The 15,596-nt window shown below is 39.5% G+C and overlaps 1 protein-coding gene across 4 annotated transcripts in view; it reads left to right on the forward strand.

Annotated features, from left to right (window-relative positions):
• Positions 1-15,596, forward strand: part of LOC145995342 (membralin) — a 264,860-nt gene that overhangs the window by 104,296 nt on the left and 144,968 nt on the right. For all 4 annotated transcript variants that reach the window (XM_083131956.1, XM_083131967.1, XM_083131960.1 and 1 more), the window contains exon 10: positions 4,363-4,420. In XM_083131956.1, coding sequence (XP_082988082.1) covers positions 4,363-4,420 — 58 coding nt within the window. The remainder of the gene's footprint in view (positions 1-4,362; positions 4,421-15,596) is intronic.

Raw genomic sequence — 15,596 nt, forward strand, 5'->3', positions numbered from 1 at the left:
GTTTTGTCAGTTAAATAGAAGATACTCACGAAATTTATTGTATGCGAAAATGAATAAGTATACCCCACACACAGCCCGCAAAACATTAGCTCTTTTGCGTGACACTTTTCCGGGCAGAGTAATATCCCGTTTTGGTGATTTGCCATGGATGACCAGGTCGCCCGATTTGTCCGCTCCAGATTTTTTCCTTTTGGGGATATTTGAAGTCATTGGTTTATGTGAATAAGCCGGAGAGGTTACAGAAACTAAAGGACAATATTCAGCATGAAATTGAAAACTACCCCACAGATTCTTTCCAACACCACCAACGCAATAAAAAGAGCCCAAATTTGCATCAATTCGAATGGTGGTCATTTATTGGATGTTATCTTTAAAAATTGAGGACATAAAACGTACAAGTATCAATAAAAGTTTAACACAAAAAAAAATACTTTGTTTAATTTAAAACCCAAGCTATAGGCTAAGAAAATCAGGTGATGACTTTTGCGCCATCTTGTATAACTGACATTACTGCTTGTTAAGCATATGGAAATTTAGTCTGTGCTTTTATTTGCGTTTCCAAGTGACGGCTTTCCAATAAATGGAGTAGGGTGGGATGTATTATCTTCTCTTGTGTCTTTTGATACTTTCAATTATTTTACGTTGACAGCGCGCTACGACGCCAGGGATCCCGGGTTCGAATTAAGGCTGGGCGTGTTCTTTGTGAGTGTCTCCTCATTTCATCATAACATCACTCATCATCGTCGCTATTAGCCAAAAATGGCAGAAAAGCGACCCTAAATAACAAACATCACATTTATTTCCCCTTAAATTATTTAATTAGTAACATGTACTATTTCATTTGTATAATCGAGCTGAACATCGTCACGGCAAATAAAAATAGTTAAATGGTAGAACGAACAGCTCAGTGGAGATATTTTTCCACTATTTTTTACTATTCCAGAATTACACTGTAGTGATTTAGAGTACTGCATTGGACCACTTTCGCTCGAATATATTCGGTCGAATCTCCCACGCTCGAGCGTAATTCGCTCGAATATATAGAATTTCAAATATCATTTCAATGGGACAATAATCGTACAAATATATGTGTAAAAATCCATCCTGGTAGTTTCAGCCCATAATCATCTATTCATTTTCATATATTGCTATGTATTGCCAAGATAGACTAAATTACATTTTTCTACGATTCGTAGTAATCATTTTTGGAAACACTCGTATACAGGGTGTCCATAAAGTTATGGTGGTGTTTCAGAAATATTCATTGAAAAAACCATAAACAGTAAATATTTCAAATACATGCGAAATGAAAGATAAACTGATTATATATACACATCTTAATTCATTTGGATATGGCTTCTGTTTGATACATCTAATCAATACTCCGTAATTGCCACACACGATTAAGCACACCAGGTGTGAGATTGAGCAGCTTCTCCAATTCTCGATTTCGTGCTCAGAATCGCTAACACGAAGACTGTACACTATTTGCCTCAAGTAATTCCAGAAGTAAAAGTCTCATGGCCTTAGGCACGGCGATCGTGGTGACCATGCCTTCCTATTCATCCACCCCAATAGGATAGGAACCGACACCTTCGAAACGAAGCGTCATATCCATTCCCATGGGTTGCGTCACTGTCAGGCCACGTGACTACGTGCGCGTGCATCTTCAGTCTTCTCCACACGTACAGAACATTTCGATGCAGCGTAAAACTAAATCTCATAGTTTTATTGTGCTTTGCTTGGATACTGTAGGAGTCTAATACCCCACCATGACTTTACGGAACCACTGCATATTAAACTCCATGGCAAAATAGTTCTCTTAGGGCCAGGAACTGCCAAGCGGCTTTTTAATTGCATGTCAGCACTTCGAGTCCCATCGGGGCTCTTTTCTGGCTTTCGAGACCAGAAAAATAAGGGAATTTTTTGTAAATAAATAACCTGGGAAAGGCAGTGAATTTTTTTGTTGCAAGGATGACAGATCCGACAACATATTTTACGTTTTCCTCCAACCGGCTTCTTAGAAATCTTTTGTATAATATATAAGGATGTTTGAAAACAGACATTATTTTACTAAAATTTGACTTTCATTTCAAAATGGCAACCATTTTTGTTTCTGGCGTCCGAAATTTTTGGCTTTTGCAGACAGTTGCGATAATTATGATAAGTCAGCTAAGACAAATGATAGAAAACTGGGGTAAGGAACAGTGTTTGTTTTCAGTACATTTCAAGCTACATTTTATTTTCAGTACCTCCTTTTACTATCTCTAATACAAGCGGCTAAAATTTAGGGCCAAAACTGATGTTCGATTTTGAAAAAGTTTAGTTTTTTTTAGTTTTTTTTTAGCAGGGAAGTAATGTTATATCATAGTTATGCTATATTTACAGGAAGCAAACACATACAAGGCTTTAGCATAAAATATTTGAGCTCTGTTACTGGTTTCGTTTTCTCTTTCGGAGAATGCTCGTTTTTGATTTTTTTTTTCAAAATTTGAGCTCCAATATGTCTGGTAGGAAGTCGAATAAAAGTTTACATTTGCATAATAAAGAATACTCGGTAAGGTGTACCTGTAAGGAAAAAAACGAGTTTGATATTCCATTCATAACGAAGTTACAACAGGTGGAATTTGGTCAGAAACAGCCAAATTTACGTTAGTAGTTACAAATAAATGTTTACGTTGTAATAAACCAGCATGTAATTAGAATTATTGTATTCATCATTTACATAATGCGAGTTTTATAGAATTCAATTATCAACCAATATGAATGGACGGTGTGTGAAGTAGGGGTTTCTTTATTTGTAACTCTTAAAAAAAGATTTTGTATCTTTCCTCTAAAAAAAAATATAGCTCTGATGTTATACTGCTGAAAAATTTCAAAACTTTGATTTTTGTTCAAAATCGAACCCCTTGTGGCCCTAAATTTCAGTCATTTGCATTAGAGATGGTAAAGAAAGGTACTGAAAATAAAATGTAGCTTCAAATGCACTGAAAACAATGTTTCTTAACCTAGCTTTCTATCATCATTTGTCTTAGCTGAGTTATAATTATCGTAACTGTCTGCAAAGGCCAAGAAGTTCCGACGCCATGAATCTAAAATGGCCGCCATTTTGAAACGAAGTCAGTTTGAGAAAAAAATATGCCTATATTGAACACCCTCCATAGGTGTTACAACAAAAATTGCTGGACTATATGGTTTGGATTGACCCTTAACGTTAAGTGAACTTAAAACAAACGTGTTTTTTTTCTTTTTTGAAAAATATACTAGCATACATATACATTAGAAGTACATAATTTGTATTCATGTCCAGATATTATTAGAATGATTAAATCAAGAAGACTTAGGTGGGTAGGCCATGTGGCACCAATGGGAGAGGAAAGAAAAGTTTACAGGATTCTTGTTGGGAAACCTGATGGTAAGAGACCAGTAGGAAGACCAAGACGAAGATGGAGGGATAATGTTGAGATGGACCTTAAGGAAATTGGTAGAGATGGAAAAGAGTATATAGATCGTGCTCAGGATAGGGCAGATGGAAGACCTGTGTTGCTGCAGCCATGAACCTTCGGGTTCAAGAAGGTAGAGAGTTAATTAGTTATACTAGCATATAACGTGAATCATTTTGGGCGAGGGCATGAACCCCAACTTTCCACTAAGTATGATATTTTTATCAACAACTGTTGCATCATCTGGAATGCCGGTATGTCCTAACTAGCCTTTGACGAAGAAGAGTACATAAATTACGCTTTCTAAAGAACGGAAGCCGCATTGACAGAGAAGAGAAACGTGATGAGACGGCGCCGACAAAAGAAATAATGTTTACGGCAGGAAGTTGAATGAATCCAAATCAACAAGAGGGCGAAATCTGCATCCTGTATCTGGGCTCGTTGTTAGTAACCATCCTCCATACAGCGAACGCGATGTAGTTGTGTATAACCAAGGGGAGGGTTTCCGCATAGCATGCAATCACAATTTTTGATATATTGTGTGCTTCTGGTGTCGAGGGCTCTAATTCGTGCCCTGGGGAGGCTTTGCACGAAACGAGTGGGTGTCGGGTTACATCCTCTCGCTCCCGTGTCTGTGATTCCCAGACGGGGACCGAAGCAAGGTTAATTAGATCATTATTGCCAGAGAACTGGAACCCCCCAGCGTGAAGGGCTATCATTTGACGCCGAGCAAGATGAATGCTCGGTAATTTGGTCGTTACGATTTTTTCCTCCCCCTCTCACCCTTCATTTTATCCTTCAACGACCACGCATTCAGAGTATGCGCCGAACCCTGTACGGCGAGTCAAGGCTTATTCTACTTTATTTATTTTTCTCTACACGACCATTAATTCATCTTTTTTTTTCTTTCTCTTTGCAGACTGTCTCCATCTCGATGTTGCTTCGTTACTCCCATCATCAGATATTTGTCTTCATAGGTAAGTCGGAAGCGAGAAATTACTCGGGTTCTGGGGATTGCACTTGTCTGTTTTGTGTAATCATGATACTATATTCATGAAATGTGGAACCTGGTTATGACATTTCAAAGAATTGAGTTGAGATGCGAGATAAACGGATTCCGAGTATGTTGCGGAAGGAGTAATATGTTTTCGTGTGTAAAGAGATTTCTAGAATCAGACACACGAGTGAAATGCATATTTCTGACAAAATAAAATTTGCAACTTAGCCCCCCTACGTTTTTCCTAAGCGGAAACCAGTCCTGGTGCCATTCTAGAAAACATACGCGTACATGAAATGAGTTCACTCTAGCAAAACAATAATAAAAATAATTGTAGGATCAGGATTTCCGTAGATTTTACATGTAATTAGTTTCGCATTATCCTTAATATATATTTTTATACGAATCCCTTATCTTAGTACAGTGGAGCTAAATTTTAAGAAAATCGGCAGGATTAACAATTTAAAAAAGCATTCAACTACATACGCCTATATTGATATCTTGTTGATCCCGTTGTTCAGGTTATTTTGTTTCAATGTTATCAAAGTATAAAGTTATCAAAAATATAAACATTTCCATTTGCAACACAATCAAGTCAGTCTTGCAACTTTACGTAAGTTTAATGATTACCTTTGCGGCTTCAAGAGACTGGACTCACATTTAATTCTCCATCTTCCTTCTCAGTAAGAATTTGAAACAAACTTGAAATGTTGCCTCCCGGCTTCGAAACCCGGTCGAGGGTCATAGTGGTTCGGATCCCACTTTAAACTGTAGGTCCAGTCCCGATTAGCCTTACTGTGCATAAAGTGGACTTAAAACACCAATTCAATCAATCAATCGAAATGTTTCCTGCATTCAAAAGAACTTTGCTGAAACTAAAAGTTACTTCCTGTCCACCTGTCGCTGCATGGGCCTCATCGTGGTGTTGATTTTTCAAATATGCCACATAAAAATATTAGTAAAGGTGAATTACCCGTTCATATATATCATCGTGCCATCAAAGCATATTTGGGGGATGTGAGGGTAGGGCCCACACCTTTTAATAATCCTCTTTACATGGCGTTATTATTATTTAATAAGAGGAGGAACTGAAATGCAAAGAATTTGTCTCGTAATTTGAACTACGGATCTCAATTTAATTTCTGCACGACTTCTGTAGATTCTGCAGTCGAGACTATCCCCTGTTCGCACGCAATACATCTATTTTACTGTCGTACTATAGACTATACTCTCGCCACGAAAACAGTCCAGTCAAGGTCGGAGCTTCCCCTTGTCTCCTCCACACCCCTGGCCCTCCAGGGTTGCCACACTACTCCTAAGCTGCTCAGTCGACACTTCGCGCGTTTACTCATGCAGTTGATTTCGTCGGTTGAAATTGTTGCTTGTTGCCAACACTAGCTGGGTGGCGTGACCTTGACTGGACTGTTTTCGTGGCGAGTGCTTTAGTTAATATAGTCAAAGAGTACACAGATTGGCTCCTCTTTACAATCAACACCCTAGGCATTCGATAATGAGCTGGTTTTAATATAAGCTTATTCTGAAAAGAAGATGAATAAAGTAAATAGCATTTTAGACCTGGTAGAAGCAAATATAATTTTCTAAATAATATATTCTTGACCTTAACTTGCGGTTGACAGGTAAATTTTAATGCACATCTCGAGGAAATGAAAATTATATCACTTGGCACATGTGATGTACAAGAGGTCCTGGCAAGGTAAGATCAATAGGTTTAATTACAGCAAAGTGGTATAATAACTACAGAAACTATCTTATTTCATTTGTAATTGTTCTTTGTAGATTGCTATTGATTCATATGGAATGAGATTGGATTTTTAACCAACGTACTTCTTTCTCTTCTTTGTAGCTAATCAGTGGGGATTTATTCATTCTAGTTTTTGGACTTTTAACCACTGTTATTTTTTAAAAGAGATTTACCTACGTTTCGGAGACTGAATCTGCTTCCGTCTTCATGGTAGCGTGTAGTCTGTTAGATCATATAAATGATCTACAGTATATATGGTTGCTTTGGAGGATTATTGTTGGTGGCCTACGCTCCACCGCGTCTGTCTGTCACAAGGACCTCTATATACATAAAGTTGTAAGGTAGGGTTATCAGTGGCCCAGGCTCCACTTCGTCAGATGATGCTGACATTTCGGAGATCATCTCGATTAGTCAAAAGTGACAAAAGCGCAGACATTTCGGAGAATTGATCTGTTTTCGTCTTCAGGTGTTGCAGCCATGTATTACAGTGTTAGGCGAATCTCCAGGTGGTTTGGGATATACCATGAACATATTTGTGCTTTGAGAAAAGCGATCAGTGTGGATTAGTCTGAACGGAAACACCCACGAGAAATATTTTCCCAGTAAAAAGAAAGCTGCGCTGATAATATAAGGTGCCATCAAATGAAAAAGTCCCTTTTCCATGTACAGAGTTTATTACTGACATTGACTACACATATTCGCCATATGAGGTAAGGCACTTATCCCACTTGGGTACCAACTGATGAATGCCTTGGTAGAAGAAGTCCTTGGTCTGTGAGGCAAACCATTCTGTCACTGCAGCCTGCAGACCTGCGTCCGAAGCATAGCGGCATCCCCTGAGGTGTTTCTTCATTGGGCCGAAAATGTGGAAATCACATGGACTCAAGTCAGGACTGTAAGCAGGGTGGTCAAGCAATTCCCAACCGAAGGAATTCAACTGGTCCTGTGTTTGAATGGCGACATGGGGACGAGCATTATCGTGCAGTAAAATGATGCCTGTGCTGAGCTTGCTGGGTCGCTTATGATTTATTGCTGTCCGCAGACGACGCAGTGTTTAGCAGTACGTGTGGGCATTAATGGTGTGTCCTTTTGGAAGGAACTCCACTAGCAGGGGACCACGGTCATCGAAGAATACGGTCACCATGATCTTGCTAGCTGATGTTGTTGCCCGGGTTCGGGTTGGTTGACCCTGGGTGCTTCCACTGCATACTGTCACGTTTTGATTCCGGTTGGTAATGCGGGCATATGAATTCATCTCTCGCAATGATCATGGACACGAAATCCTCACCCTCATTCTCGTATCGCACCAAATGGGTCAATGACAGTCCCATTCTGCACATGTGTTGTTCCTCGGGCAAACACTTTGGCACCCATTGTGCACAAACTTTCCTGTAAGCTACATAGTTTATTCTTGACAATGTCCTGCACACTACCGTATGACACTTGCACTTGGTCACTAATGGCTGACAGGGAAATTCGTCTGTCTTCTTAAATGACAGGGTCAATAGCTTTCACTTTCATATCAGGAATGCGCTTTGTCAATTGTCCTGGCCTCGAATCGCCCGTCAATGTTTTGCGTCCAGCACGAAACCGTCGACACCATCTCCTCACTGTTTTGTCCGATACACATTTGCCAAAGTATACAGCCTGCATTCTCCGGTAAATGTCCGCTGGATGTGTACCTTCAGTGTGCAGAAAGCGTATCACACTACGCTGTTCTTCCATGGTCACGTCCGTGAGCGGCACCTCGATTGTTCCGTCACACAGCACCACGTTTCACCTCGAGGGGAGAAAGAAGAGACGACCCAACGCCACCCAAGTCAACATTGCGCATGCGCCGATCCTCTGCCACTGACATGTCACATACTCAGCACCCAAAAACACTGTCGCAGGTAACACGTATTTCGGGATATTTTCCGTTGGACCTTTTCATTTGATGGAACCTTATACATTGTCCGATCACACCTTTGCGATTTAGCTGGTTTGCTATGACATTACTTTACCCGAATAGTTTATTTATTTATTTTGTAGGAGTTTTCGATTTTTTTCTGAACACGATGTGTCCTAGTTTACCATTTAATAATCCTCTCAGGCGCATCCGTTCATCGTGATGGCTTTTCTCAGAACACCATTTTTATCTTAGTATATCCCAAACTACCGAAGGCTCGGCACAACGCAATAGGGGAATCTACACTACTTCATAGACGTAATAATCTACTCCCGAAGACTGGGAAAGATCAAGCCTTTGAAACTAATTGTATCAGAAACAAATAGAAGTAGTGTTCAAAAGTCCAATCTTATTCAACTCTTAATAATTTGATAGTTAACATCATAAGTATAGGTACTCATCGTAACAATCAGATAACAGTAGGTACAGTGGACATGAAAAATGAAGTCTAAACAATGTCCCATAAAAAAAAAAAACATGATAAGAGGGGAAGTGATATCTGATGGGTTGTGCAGTAGATAAAGTCGGTAATTTTGGAGAGAATGTTAATATCATTTCCAGTTATTGATAACAAATCATATTAGATTCGTGTCTTGTAATTGTGGCTCGTTAAATCAAATTAGTACTCCCATCTTTTCGAAGATACAACCGGTACAGTTTAGCTTGCCTGTAGCGCACAATTCCAATTTTTATCACCACCGACATACTATTTTTTCAGGGTTGGAAGTCCCGCAAACGTGGTACAATATTCATCATTCATGCATACGCGCATAGATTATCAGTGTGTGTGAAGTTTTAATGGGTCGTTAATTTCGGTGCTCCCTTTTTCTGCAACATTCCTGATGTGTACAATTAGTGGCGACTTAATATGAATACCAGAACTTGACGCGCGGACAGCTTAAATGCTATCTACATTTGGGGTCTGTTTTTAAATCAGTGGTACTGAACACAGGCAGTAGAATTCAGGACGCTGCTGTTATAAGCATCTTTGAGATATTTGCGGGACGATAGTAGGTGCAAATCCATGTTTTTTTCTTTTCGAACTGTTTTTACTTTAATGTTTCTTTTCGAATAATGAAAGTGCGCTGTTGGGTACTTAGGGGCCTTCCCGAGTAACGTCGGTAACTTAGTGGTAACGTCACCCACCCACATTCACATATCATTTTCCATTTTTTCTCAATCCAATTGTGACGGGTCTTACATTTTCCCTCTATTCTTGAACTGTAAAGTTAGTGAGACTTCCTTTTCATTCAATTGTGATAGAAACACAAGCCGTACACCAATGACTTCCTGTAGCCAAACTCATACGAACGATAATGAAACAATGTTAGAGGAATTGAAGGAAATATGTCACTGGTGTTATCAAATTTGTGAATTTTGTTTTCAGGAGAAAAGCTCCTTGAACCGACATTATGCATTGAAATGTATACTGTATGTGTAAAGAACAAAGCAAATCCTCAATGTTTTTCTTTTTGAAAATACTCTTAAATTCAATATCAAAATACAAAAAATTCTGTCAAGGGTTTTCTTACGAATGAACTACAGATTAAAGTTCAATACCAAATAGACATGCTAAAAGCAAGTGAAACAATAAAGTAATTGGATGTATACAATTTGACATGTTTTAAAATTGTTGAAATTTACAAGATGTTAATCAAGAAAAATCTTTTCTCCAATATTTTCGCTTTTCATGAATTTGTTCAAAACAAAATAGGCAAATGTTAATGCATCCCTTACTGGAAAAAAATATCTAGTCTGAAGCCTTATTTATGTTCTTTCTAAACTTAGGCAATGTTATTTAACTATTTTCATTCGCGTTCTTGTATGGGTTTCTAAACTCTACGCTAGTTCTAGTCTCTGTTCGAATGTACATTGTAAAAAATAGGTACTTACTGAAGCCCTTTTAAACACACAAAGTTTTGCACATTTTTTTATTTATTCCAAATAATAATGACGCAATATGATGAAGAGAACTTTGTGATAAAATCTTATTTTGGATTCAACCGGAAAGTAGTTAAAGACACTGTGGCTAATCGTTTAATTAGGATACGTGATTGGACAATTGCGAGGCGGCCAATTTATTCCGTGGAAATCAAATTACGTAAGCTTTTAGGTACAAAATTTGCTGTCCATTGACCCCGAAAGAATTGGATTCACAGTAAACACTTGACGCTCGATTCAGAGTGATGTCATGGGGGTGTAAATTGACAGAGCTGTAGCTTGCTCTGACAGAGGTTCTTTGTAGTATTCATTGCCAGTGTGAATGATGCGAACAGAGAACCCTTGTGGATACATTCGTTGATTTCCCGTAATTGCAAGAATAGTCACGTAATTCTGTAGACGTCGATCTGCAATTAGATGGTACTAGAAATAGTTGGCTGTGTTAGCGATCGGATTTTTATACAGAGTTTGGAAGCACGGAATATTTACGATAAACTGTAATTAGTTAGTTAATTTTGAAATTATTGCTTCAAGAATTGGAAATACAATGTTAATTTTCATACATGTAATATTCTTATCACAAAATGTTTTGCGTGACGGAATTCTTTCAAGTTAAGGTGGTTGCATCGTTGTACCTCCAGATTTTTGCATTTAAATGTATGTACTAGGTTTATTTTCATAGGCCTTTTCTTACGTTCATACATTACGGTATATAAACAGTTCATCAGTTCAATGTTACAATTAGTAATAATAAAATTTACAACACTTAAAAAATCACATCCCCCCAAAATACAAGTGACAAAAATACACGTAAGCAATATCATGATTATATATTAATGAAAATTGATCGAAGTCTCGGCTATTAGTGAAAAATATCTGTCTGCTTGAAATGCATGAATGAAACATGGTGTATGAGTTACGTTGTCTGTAACTTTAACGTGTTTTTTTTTCAAGTATGTAGTAATATTGTTAGAAACTAAAAGCATCTAAATGTCGAATAAAGTTTGCTTTGTGAAAATATAATGAAACTGTTTCGGTAAACCCAAATATTTCACAAGAGTTTTCTGAAGGACTGAGGAAGGTCATAATCTCATGTCTCAGAAGTGTCACACCCGTCACATGTACAAAAAAAAAATAATTTCTGTAGCTGAGAATTGAGATGGAGGAGGAATATTTTGGAATGAAATACCTTTCATCAACGAAAATGAAATTATGTGAATTGGTAGAATTACATATTTGAAGGTGCGGAAAATAATTTTAAGATGAATGTAAATTTGTCTGAATGTCACACCCGTCACAATGGAATTGCCCATATGTAATGTACAGTCACGGACACGTCTTGGTTGTAACGACCCTATTGAAAGAGCATTGAAATAATCCCTGGATGCCCGACCATCAAGTGCCTTGTGTATAGACATACCAACCAACATTGTATTTGTGCGGCTTGTAAACACAGTGAAAAAAGTTTTGCATCACCCGAGAAGTGATGAAAATAGCATCCGCAACATGCCGAAGCTGACAAGAAACGATGAAGCAGAGCTCATTGTGCGAAGTAATGCGGTCGACGTGCAATACCGATCAGCACAGACGACTACCGGAGTCGGCTAGTGCATGCGTGTGTTCGAGCATAGCACCACGGTAGTCGGCGAAGGTTGGTTAGGTGTTCCTTGTGTCCAGTTAGCGAAGGCGAGCGAGTGCAGCTGTGTGCAAGGCATGCCTAGGCGTACAATAGTGCAGTTTGATCCGGCCAGGATCATCACGCTACTGCAGACTGGCATGTCACAACGGTCTGTAGATAGGCCTGTTGGAGTGGGCAAAGCGATGTCTGTAGGACCTGGATGTGGTATACAGACACAGGAACAGTAGCAGATCGTCAGCGGACAGGTCGTCCACGGGTCACAGCACCAGCACAAAACCGCTATGTACGACACTCAGCTCGGCGACAGAATACCATGACGGCAAGGAACATCACTCATGCCCTCCAGGCAGCCTCTGTGTCAAACCAAACTGTCTGTAACAGACTCCGAGAAAGTGGTTTACGTTCCAGAAGACCTCTCCGCCGCCAGTACATATTGCCACGACATCGGCGTGACCGTGTGCATTGGGCCCGTGCGCATCGAAATTGGGGACCCGATTATTTAGCTCATGTGCTCTTCACCGATGAATGTAGGCTCTGTCTAAGGCCAGATTCATGAAGAGGACGGGTGTGGCAAGACCCTGGACTGCAGGAGCGGCTTCGTGGTGTCCATACCAAGGAGGAGGAATCATGGTGTGGCAGGGATCATGCTCGGACGTCGAATGCCCCTAATTTCCAATTAGAGGGACACAAACAGCTGTTCGTTATGTCAGGGGCATTCTCCAGACGACTGTGGAACCATTTCATCAGGAAATTGGTGACGAATTTGTCTTGGTGGATGACAATGCCCGTCCACACCGTGCACAGATGGTGGTGCACGATTATCTGCAATATCCGTCGCATGCTCTGGCCAGCGCAAAGTCCCGACATGAATTGCATCGAACATGCATGGGCAATGCTAAAAAATGCCATTAGAAACCGTCCTGTGGCTCCCACCAATCTTCGTGAAGTTCTTCTTGCGGCACAGAACGAATGGGATCGCTTACGGCAAGATCACCTTGATCGTCTCATCCTCAGTATGCCACAGCGTGTTCAAGACCTTCTTGCAGCCAGGGGAGGACACACCAGGTGGTAGACAATGTTTCTGGTGGATCCGCTATGACGAACAGTCTTCTTGTGACAGTTCTTTGTTTTTTCACCTCCATCGTGAATTGTGCCATTTTCGTTTTAAACACATTTCTGAGAGAATTGTACGGTTTTTGTTCCCTTTTCATTTCACATGTCTTGTTCTTCATCTTTTCTTTTGTATTCCCACTGTCATTGTCAGTAAACCTTGTGCTTCATATATCTTTTGTCATTTTCCGTCCTGATGCAAAACTTTTTTGACTGTGTTTATATCAATCACGGGTATACATCTCAGTAAATTGAGAAGTGATGCCAAGGAGAAATACGAGATGAACATTTAGGACACAATGTACCGTGTTCTCGAGATGGAATAATACCCGCTTCACATTATGTTTATTTATTTAATGCTGTTTGGTAAGGAACTTGACGAATTTGCTTGATATTTTCACTCCTTGCATTACTGTAAATTCCATATTTTACAATTATATTAAAGGATTGGACGAAAATAATACTTTGAAAACCACCCAGCACCCGTGCACACCACTCTTCTTACACACACGCACGTGAAAAGAAAAACACAGCTAAGTTTAAACTTCCAAGTAAATGTTCCAATAACATTGACAAATAGGGTTGTTACAACCCAGAAGTGTCCGTGATTGAACGCGCGCGCGCGCGCGCGTTTGTGTGTGTGTGTGTGTGTGTGTTTGAATTTTCGTTATTTAGCGTCGCTTTCCTGCCACTTGACTAATAGTGACGGTGAGGATGATTACATGAAATTCATGAAGGGATACTCACAAGTTCGGACTCAAACCCGGGAAATTCGAAATGTGTGTGTGTGTGTATAGGCATGTAGTTGTCAACATTTTTGGAGCAGCGACGTATTAGAATTTCCTTCTCAAATATATCAACTCTTTTTAAGGTCTTTTAAAAATATTTAACATACATGTCCTTAAATTTTATATAAATGTGCGAGGCAGCATAACGAAATGCAGGTCTAGCGCGCACGCACACACACACTTACGTATAAAATTAACGGAAAGCTTCATTTTACATCCTTAGTTTTGTATTATTTATTTTTTAAAGATATAGAACACAATGGGGCTACATTCTTGCTTGTTAATGTTTAAGAAGGAAATTGACATATCTTGATACTCTTGTTGTGTAAATACGAATTAAGAAATATTTATGTGGGTGTATTCATGACTTTTATAAACATGTATGTAGAAGAAAGTGATGAAATGTAAGTTCACTTGCTTCTTCTAGGAATCTTGAATTTATGCGCTGACAAGGCGATGGATCCGAGAGAGATAGACTTTTCGCTCGTGCACGTTGTCTCGCTGGCTCCACATCAGGTCGCGCTGGCGCACATTCGAGCGACGGAATTAAGTGAAATTGGAAGCAGATGTATTTGCGAAATTGGAGCCGAGGTGCCGGAGCGACAGAGAGAGAGAGAGAGAGAGAGAGAGGGAGAGGGGAGGCAACGAGGGGAGGGGAGGAATTGTTCATTAGCTTAACCAGGATCTATTTCATCCATTTAGGATGATGGTTTATGGGACTACAGGCAAGGGAGAGCCCGGAAAGTGCCATTGCAAAAGTTGGAAACGGTGCCCTCCATCACATGCAAGTAGTTTTGCTTAGGTGGGATGGGATTCCACGCAGCGCCGGTAAGAAAAAGTTCGTTGAAAATTTTGCGGTTCATGCGACGTACCTGCAAACTTTGCTAACTAAAGTCGATATTTTTCTTGCACAGGTTAAAGAATTATGCTGATTCGTTTACGAAACTTGTGATCAAAGAACCTTTTTTTCCTTTGGAAGAAAGATTCCGGTACTCTTCAAGTTAGTTTGTTGTTATGGTGTTGGTTTTTACTGTGTTCATTATAAGACTTACTCAAAATATAGTGCTATGTTCTTCAAAGATCGTGCATCCATGCACACACGAACATTTCTTTCGTTAAAATAAAATGTTATTGGCATGATTCTCACTCATAGAAACAGGTGCCGGTACGGCGTACCGCCAGAGAAAAAGAATAGTTAACAAATATGGAATACCACTTATATTTTTGCATAACTAAACAAAGAGAAAAAATTCTTTACCCATCATTTAATTTAATAAGTTTCAATGCAGTGTTGAATTTTCCTATGAAAACGATGACGCTTAGCGGATTTTTTTAAAAAAAGAAACAGGAAAAAATTACAGATGTGTACCTTTTTCAAAAGGTCGATCAATATGGAATACCTGGTGCTGTGTGATAATTAAATATGAGACGACCGAGAATGCATCGTAATGCGTAGCGGGCGAAAGTAAAGGATGATGCAGCGTTAGGAAACGCACTAGAACGCGCCCTACTAGTACGGCTAGAAGGTTGCGTTGTTATTTGAATTACGATTAAGCTGAGTGTAGGCCCGCAGAGATAGTTATGCTAATTCTGCGTTAGTGGAAGTACCAATGGTGCAAGCCATAGGTGCGCATTGGTTGATTTAGGGAATTGATTGTTTGGAATAATGCACCTGTGGATCAGTGTAAATATGTAGATAGAAACAGGACATAATGAACCGTATGTAATCATCTCCAGAGATAATTGTTTCAATTATGATTTTTTTGTAATGTTCAATGATCCTAGGAACAGGTAGAACTGTCGTATGTTTGCCCCGTTCTGAAATTTCAGCGTTATTAATCTGCTCTGAAGGCACCCTGTAGGGGGAGAGATTAAAGGTATAGGAAGTAGGTGAGATGGAGAGCGAGAACATAGCATATGGATCGCCTCGAATGTTGCACCAGTTAACATGGGTACGATCTACTGACG

This window comes from Lepisma saccharinum, chromosome 1 (assembly GCF_977018435.1).
Source record: "Lepisma saccharinum chromosome 1, izLepSacc3.1, whole genome shotgun sequence".
NCBI lineage: Eukaryota > Metazoa > Arthropoda > Insecta > Zygentoma > Lepismatidae > Lepisma > Lepisma saccharinum.